Source organism: Poecilia formosa, unplaced genomic scaffold, assembly GCF_000485575.1.
Source record: "Poecilia formosa unplaced genomic scaffold, Poecilia_formosa-5.1.2 Scaffold202, whole genome shotgun sequence".
In the NCBI taxonomy this organism is placed as follows: Eukaryota; Metazoa; Chordata; class Actinopteri; order Cyprinodontiformes; family Poeciliidae; genus Poecilia; species Poecilia formosa.
This window is the reverse complement of record NW_006800141.1, coordinates 516,894-525,535: the sequence shown is the minus strand read 5'-3', so window position 1 is coordinate 525,535 and position 8,642 is coordinate 516,894. Positions and strand designations below refer to the sequence as shown.

At 39.5% G+C, this 8,642-nt stretch overlaps 1 protein-coding gene and 1 long non-coding RNA gene across 2 annotated transcripts in view; one reads left to right on the top strand and one right to left on the bottom strand.

The window, feature by feature from the left end:
• Positions 1-91, bottom strand: part of LOC107838026 (uncharacterized) — a 4,317-nt gene extending 4,226 nt beyond the window's left edge. Inside the window, exon 1 of the long non-coding RNA XR_001664083.1 lies at positions 15-91. This is a non-coding gene — a long non-coding RNA (uncharacterized LOC107838026). The remainder of the gene's footprint in view (positions 1-14) is intronic.
• Positions 92-111: 20 nt separating this feature from the next.
• fgf12a (fibroblast growth factor 12a) overlaps positions 112-8,642 on the top strand; it is a 41,493-nt gene continuing 32,962 nt past the window's right edge. The window contains exon 1 of the mRNA XM_016679100.1: positions 112-268. Coding sequence (XP_016534586.1) covers positions 250-268 — 19 coding nt within the window. The 5' untranslated portion in view covers positions 112-249. The remainder of the gene's footprint in view (positions 269-8,642) is intronic.

Genomic DNA, 8,642 nt, shown 5'->3' with positions numbered 1-8,642 from the left:
ACATCATTTTTTACCTGAGCCCTCAGTCCAGCTCACTCAGAAACTCTCAGAAACAGCAGCAGTGAAGGAAGCGGGAGTTCACTCAGAGCCGCTCTGCATCAAGTGACACTCCAGCGAAAGAAAGCAGAGGGTCCCGGAGGAGTCCAGTTCGGCCGAACATCGCATGAAACAAGCCAGCCTGCATCGGCGGCCGTGACTGAAGAGCAAGAAGAGAGCCAGCGGTGTTTAACTTCTGCAAAGCGCGGGAACATGAGTGATAAAAACGCCGGTGAGAATGAAAGAGCTTTTCTTTATGATTTAAAGTAAATTTGGTTTGGATGTCTTGGTTGCAGGAGCAGCTGGCTCTCAAGTTTTAAATCCGGACTCACGTTTCACTTTGTAATGTAGTGGCACGCAGCAAAATACAAGGTGCATTCATTAAACAGTAATTAATATTTTACAAAATACCTGTATGCGAGCAGATCGCGGGCAGTTAGCGCAGAATGCTGCAGCGCGGTGCTGCTGCTGCTGCTGCTGGGTGTCTGCTGCTCACTGCTTTGTCCACTTCCAAAGCACTGACCCGGGTCCGTGTCATATTAACGCCCGTGTTGTACGCGGCACGCTAGAAGTCATTCCCGCTTTTAAATGACCGTTTTGTGCGAATCTGAGGATCCCTGCTTTTCCCTCCCACGGAGTGCTTTGCGTTGTAAACGATTCGGTCTCCATGCTTTTTCTTATACTCTGTCAGTGCTGTCAGCCGATCTAGTGAAAAGTGCTGCCTCTCCACTTTCACCGCTGCGATGTGAGTGTGTGTGCGTGTGTGTGTGTGTGTGTGTGTGCGCGGCTCCCAGAGCGGAGCAGTGCTGTGGCCTCAGCAATCAGCACGCGGGATGTTGACAAAGCCTTCCAACTCTGCCAGTAATGGCTAAAGGAGCAGTGTTTTGCAGCCCCTGAAAGTTTGCTGCATTAGAAAAAAAAATAAAAGAAAAGAAAAAAAAGAAAAGAAATGATGCTGCAGTAGAGTCACAACATACACAATGGCAGTGGTTTGCCTCGTTGTGTTACAGGGTTAATAGATGGGGGTCCAAACACAGATCAGACACATTAACAGCACAGTATATTTAGATAAGGGGCAGAGTGCCCTTGTTTAAATAGGCTAACCTGTCATGGTTGCTTTGTCCTGTTTTTGCCCCTGTTTTACTGTAAAGTTGCAGCGAAACCTCGTCATTGGCGATAAGGTGACTTTGTGTTTTTGTCTTGTGTACACTTTCCATTTCCCTTACATTGCTATGTCACAGGCAATCAGGCTTCTTTAAGCCCACCTTGGGATTTTATTCTCATGGTCTCATTCCCAAAGGGATACAAAAGCCCTTACTCCAACTGGAATTTGTGTTCCTTCTCAGCGTTCGCATCATTTTAGATGAGTGGACTGTGGGGTTATGGTTCATGTGTGGCAAAACATTATGTCCTTTTTAGTTGAGCTCTGTTCAGCATCGTCGTGCAGCTATGTGTGTCAATACTTTATAGCATATTAAATGTTTCTCATGGATGGTTGTAGCTTGCAAACTTTGTCACGATTTGTCGTATTCCAGCTGCAGACATCCAATTCTTGTGGTACACCAACACAAAATATGATATAAATGGAAAGTGGTGGGAAAAATTATACATTTGCTGGCAGCTGTCTACAGTGGTCATTGGGCGAGAGGTGGAATACACCCTGAACCGTTCGCCAGTCTATCACAGACCAAAACAGAGACACACAGGACAAACACCCATGCATGAACACACTCAGTAATTGATTGACTCGACAGCCATGTATTTACACTGTGGGAGAAAGTCGGAGTACCAGGAGAGAACCCACACATGCATTAGGAGAAGAAGCAAAGTCCACTCAACGTATTTTACAAATTGAAGTCTGAGAGGTGTGCTGAGCATTTTCATTCAGTCCTTCTGAGTCAATGCTTGAACCACACTTTTTGCTTTACTTACTACAGCAAGTTGCTCGGTGATTATCTTTGGTCGGTAAAAGGGTTATTTTCCACCCAACTCTTCTTTACAAACAAAGCTCAAGCTCAGTCGTATTTGGTCAGAGAGCATCTGTGAAGTTCTTAATTTTAAAGGACCCTTTGACAGATTTTCTTACAGTACTCTGTATTTAGGTCCCTTAATACTTTCACTTACCTTGACTAGATCCCATGTTTGTGTTGAGGAAAAACATTTGTACAGCATGATGCTGCTCTCATCGGTTGAACTGTGGTGTGTTCAAGGTGTAGAGGAGCGTTACTTTTCTGTCACTTAGTTTAGAATGTAAGCAAAAAAAAAAAAAGTCCGGCTTTGGTCTCATCTGAACCCCAACCCTAACCCTTCTGTATGTTTAATGCATAAAGTGAGGTTGTGTGAAATAATTATCACTAACAGTCCTATTTCCCATAGTAGAAAGATGTCACCAAGTGCTATGCGTAAGTTAACCAAGTCCCCACACAGGTGGAAGCCAGCAGCTAGTCAAACAACCTGTTTCAATGAACTAATTAGCAAATTAAATCAAGTCAAAATGAAAATGTCCATGTCAGTGGGATACAACAGTGTCAACAGCCTACAACAACGGTATCCAACTTCAGTGTCCTGACGCGTTCAGATGTGCCCCTGGTCCAACACGCCTGAATCAAATGACTGAATTACTTCCTCGGCAGGCTGTCAAATTCTCCAGAGTCCTGCTAATGATGTAATAATTTGATTTGAAGCAGAGAGACGTCTAAAAAGTCGAAGGACACCGGCCCTCAAGGACTGGAGTTGAAAACCCCTGGTCTACAATATCACAACACGTAGGGTGTTGTGATATTGTGATGTCATGTCAGTTGTACGTTAGCATGCATGTAGTATGTTCCTCTGCTCCCATGTTTTGTAATTTTGTTTGAAAATGATTCCGAATGCTAATATGGCACATTGCTGACTAGCTTACCTTCCACCACCTCCAATGATCCATTAACTCTTTTGATATTTTTTTTTTATGTGTGTTCCTTCAGAGTTACAATTTAAGACTCAGCTGCTTCTCTAATTAACGTTCTCCTCGCCGACCCTGTCAGCTTAATTTGACGACCGTGTCTCGGTATGCTTGCGGCTGTGTCACTCTTCTTCCATTTTCAGATGATGGATTGAACAGATATCTGTAAGATGTCCAAACCTTGGGCAATTGTTTTATGAACTAACCCTGCTTCAAAGATCTTCACAACTCTATCCCTGACCTGTCAGGAGTGTTCCTTCGTCATCATTATTCTTTTGTTCACCACAGAATCACTGTATTTATCCTGATATAATATTCTTAATGTTTTGCTGTGTTGGAAGGTTAGAATATCCAGTTATTAATTCAACATGTATGTATTTCGTATGATGATAACCGGGGTAAATTTATTTATTTTTTTCCCATCATGGGGTTGTTTATTGAGAGTATAGGTTAAATACCCATGAGAACCTTTGCTCCGTGTCAGAAGAGTACTTAAACAAAAATGAAAAGCATGGCCTCGAAGTCTGTCTGCGAAGAGAAACTTAGAACAGTGTGCACAGTTAATCCTGCTGAAATAATTTAACAGACAGTGTTATGATTCAGCTTGAATCTTTGTCAGGTCAAAAGTTTGAACAGTCAGAGAACACTACCATAAATACACGTCCCTCTGGAACAGCAAGAACTAGATGGGGCAATGAGGCAATTAACTTTCCACATCCAAAATGCATCATTAATTAAAAAATGCAATTACAGATCTCATGTTAACTTGGAACAAACAGCAAATACACTTTGCAAGTGCAGTGGTTCTCAAAAGTGTACACCCCCTTTCAATGTAAAAAAAAAACAAACAAAAAAAAACAAAAAACAATTGGCTTTCATATGACATTTTCCATATATTCAAACATAGATCATGGGCAGTTTGGGTGAGAAACAAATTTACTAGAGAAAATTAGAATGGCCTGTCCAGGAATTATATACAAATGCTTCCCTGTTCACTTTCTTTAATTTATTTTCTCTACATCCACTTGAGAAAGAGAGATGTTGCATCAGCATTATTTTAATTCAAATTCAAATGCATGCTCATTTACTGTAAATGTCACAAGAACAAAGCATTGTAAATGCTGTGAAGATGGGCTGTTGGCTGTGCAAAAAAAAAGAAAAGAAATTTGGTTACCAAACTTGTGTGTAATTTACATATAGTGTATATACAGAAGCTCTATAAAGGCTTCCAAGGTTATTGATGCTAAATAACATCTGGAATACCAAGGAACACACCAAACAGCTCTGGGATGATATTGCACATCTATTATGTGGTGTAATATTGTGGACAAGTTTAAAGCAGAGTTAGGTAATACAACAATCAACAGTCTGAAAATTGAATGGGTGCGTTACAGCTGTAGACCTACCAAGACATGTCTGTGCCTAAACTGACAAGCTGTGCAAAGGCTCATTATTCAGAAATCCAACTGGAGTGACTGGAAAAAACCACAGCCCAGACGGGAGAATATGTTGACAGGAAAACTTTCGTCATGCACGCCACAAATCTGGCTTTTATGGAAGACTGACAAGAAGTTTGCCGTTGCTAAAAGAAAACCATAAGAAGTCCGGTTTGAAATTCACACAAAACAAGCAAAGGACACAGAAGATGTGGGAAAGAAAGAAAGTGCTTTTGTCAGATGAGACAAAAATGAAACATTTTGGTCAACACGAAACATTACTTGTCCAAGAAAAACAGCTCTGTGCATGAACCCAGAAACGACCCCCAGGTGGTGTCAGGATCATGTCTTGAAGATGCTTTTCGTCAGCATGGTGAGGGAAGCTGGTCAGAGGTAGAAACAAAGACCAAAACATTTTAAAGGCTCTGAAAAGACTTGAGACTTCGAGTCAGACTGTCAGATCTACAATCGCATAGTTTGGATCGGCAATTCTCAAAATCCAGGCTGGATCTGGACCAAATCGAAAGGCAACCTGGATCCGGTCCATACGTTATTTTTAGGACACATTCAGGTGATGCTCCACCAACGGCTGTGTGGGACAGACCTGAGTGCTGTGCAGTATGCTGCCATACCACTAATCATGAATAATTACAAAGTAAAAAACTAAATCCTTAATTTATGAACTATCCTTTCTGAAAGCTTTGTACACCCATGATTAGTTGGGATTTCAATGGAAACAGCGAGGCTGGTCTATCAATGACCTGTATCAAAACACAGTCCATCTTTTTCATGTAAATATAGAATGTTTATTTCTAAAATATGAAATTATAAAAGCAGAAGAAGAAGAGGAAGAAAAAAAAATCCTAAATCCAATTGAGCATTCATTGTAATAGTCTGTCTTCACTGAAGCTCTCCATCCAGTTTGACTGTTCAAGTTGCTGGAGTGAATACATTTGCAAGTTATTGTGAAATGTTTCAGCATACTGGGAAAAATATTGCTGTTAGATAAGCACATCCTTAAATAATAAAAAAATAGCTGTGAATACATCTGTCTCTGTTTTTGCAGTGGTCTGAAATGGATACATTGTAGTCATGCTTGCACATCCAGCCTGTTTTCGCTTGTATGCACTAGATATTAGGTGAAACTGGTTGATTTGTTTTTCTCATCCTGCATGCCCCACTGTGGGCAGCGTTGCTCTTCACACTTACAAACAACTGAGTCATCCATACACTTGTAATTATTATTTACAGGTAGCACCATATGGTGACATTTTAATTTAGGATTATAGCTCTGTGAGAAAACGACTTAATTTGCTTTTAAATTGTTTCAAATGTATGCATTTTGGTTTCGGAATGCCTCATGAATTGTTTGATCTTATTTATTATCGTTTTAGTTTTAAGCGTAAAACCTCAACTGCTCTGGATTGTGAACGATTTTGAGGATATGTCCATAATTCTGTTGGGGCCGGGAGGTTGCTTTAACTTCAGATGTGTAAGCTGTGTTCTTTATTGACTTTATTAGATTTATTACTTGGACTATGACTATGACTATGATTCATAAACTCACTTGTGCATATTTTGTTTGATTTCAACGGATGAAATCAGAAGATGAAAAAAATTGCTGCCTAGTCCATTGATAGAGATAGCAGCTTGGAATCTGTAAGTAAAAACAAAGAGCTTACAAGGTTGTCCCTATTTATGCATCAACACATATACTAATGGAAAACATCTATTTTATCAATAAAAAAAGATAATTCCAAAATATATACCAGTTGAGACTGGAGCTCCAGAATAAATCTTTTATATTGGTGTTTACTTTTTTTTTTTTTCCGTTCCATTCCAAAATCCATTTTGATTACGCTTCAGACACAGGTAGTGTCGCCTTTCAAGGTGAACATTTTAACCTCCTTGTTGCTGACATATTTAGGAAGGTGAAATGACTAATGGCTTGTTTAGCATCTTTCCATAGTGTCATTTAACACAGACCTGAGTTTGCTTAAATGCAGACAGGTTATATATATACTGCTGAAACCAGATATTTTATACATATGCTGGATAGTAACTTAATTACAAAGGGGCTTAAGAACAACAAAGTCAATATTTTGGACAAACCCTCATAAAACCCTGCGCCGATTCCCTAAACAATTAGAGGGCAATGCTGAAAAGATGTGTTTTATCAAGGTGGCCACAACTAACTGACCTAAGAAAGAAAAAGAAAATAAATTAATCTTTCTCTTTTTCTAGCACTTAGACAATGGAAAATACTTAGGAAATAGAAATAAATGTGGTCATTTTAAATGCTTGTTCTGTTATTTTAATGTTAGTGCCAGAGACAAATAAATTGTGTGCCTTTTTATGCATTGTCCTGTATGTGGTTATGATTTTAATTGGATATATAGAAATTTATGGCAGTGGTACAGTTAAAACATAACTTTTTTGACACAAAGAAAAGATATACTATGACAATATATACTGAGAAAGGCAATGCTCATTTTCTGACCACTGTACACTAAATTTGAGGTTGCTTCTTAAGAAGAGGAATTGGTCTTTGTACAACATATCTTTTTTTCTCTTACCACTCCCTTATATGTAAGTTTAGGCTTACATTGTTTGACTTCAGCCTTACTGATTTGGTATTTGGGATGTAAAAAGAAAGACAACCCTGATATGGCAACTTTTCTTCAAATATTCCACAGATCAAATTTTTTATATTTTTCAAACAACTTTAAAGGTTCAGATTACTCTAAAGCCTTAAGTTAAATGCATATTTGACCCCCAATTTAGAACTGATTCTGTATTTTTAATGCATCTGGACTATGCGACGTGCTCTCTGCTAAAAGCCTGCAAGTGGTGGCTTTGCAGTGGGACAGGTTTGGGATCTGAACAAAGGGTGCCAGACCAGTCCCCACATCCCCCTTTCCTCCCTCCCCACTGGTGCGCCCAGCTTCTCCTTATTCCTCTCTAACCTCTTATTTGCATGGCTGCTGTTAAAGCTTTCTGCTGATCTGACGCATTCTTTAATGTACATTATTTATTATGAACAACTACAGCGTTTTCCAAAGGTATTTTGTGTAGCAATTTCTCGTCCTTGCCTGCTGGTGCAGTGTTGCCCGACAACCACCAAGAGGAAGAAGGCAGTGTGGAAAACTTCTATTTGCAGCAGTTTTAGAACAAATGCTGCGGAAATTGAGCTCTGACACTTACCCACGTCCAGAAACAGCGTTTTGTTTTGGGTCTGCTTTTGGTGTCCATTTCTTATGTTGGCGTCTAATTTTAGACCCATCGTTTGCCTCTGAGCCGTAACTGTTTTATGTTGTATCTCCCTCTAGTGGTAAAACTGTCTTATTGACTTCATTTTGCCAATGAAACCCAGGATAGTGCTTGTCATCATGGGTCAAAATGCACATCTAGATCCTAGAGCTTGAGCTTTTAACCTTAGGTCATTACACTAAATTAAAACAGCACTTTTAGCACTTTTTAATACATTTTGTAGAACACACAATGGGAGGCCATTCATAATCATTGCCATTATGATTATGATTATTATTTTTTGATAAGACGGATAATACTGCATAAGTCTGCCTTCTGACGTGTAAAGAGAACATTTATGCTTCTGTTAAACTCTTGTTTTGTCCCAACTTCCCTTGACCCTGGCACTCTCTTTTTTTCCTAATAAACAATTCAGCTTTTTCTAAAATGCCTGCGTAGTATGAATTGTGCAGGCAATTTATACACCTCAAACATAATCACTGTATTAACATGTGCAGAATTGCAACACCAAATAAGTAATTGGTTGTGATATTCTCCAGGCTTTGTTTGCCTGGAAAATATTGCAATCACATATTGGATGGACTGCATTATATCGAGCTCAGTGACCACTCAGCTACTCAGGTTGAGTAGTGGGAACACTAATGGAAGGAAGGAGAAGAAGAAGAAGAAAAATACTGGTTAGTATGAATAAGTGGTTAGTTATTAATCATATTTGTAGATGGGGAAAAGTTAATGCAAAATACATTGGCTGGATTTTGTTGCATTGTGGCCCACAACTTATTCACTGATGTGTGAAGATTAACATGAATCTGAAGGGCAGTAATGAGGTAACTGCTGGCTCTTTCATAACGCAGCGACAGAAACTTTCTGCTCCTATCAAACAATGAGGATGACTTTAAGGTTTCCGACTGCGGCTGACGTAGCCTCTGCGTTTTGCTCCCAGTGGATTTGTGGAA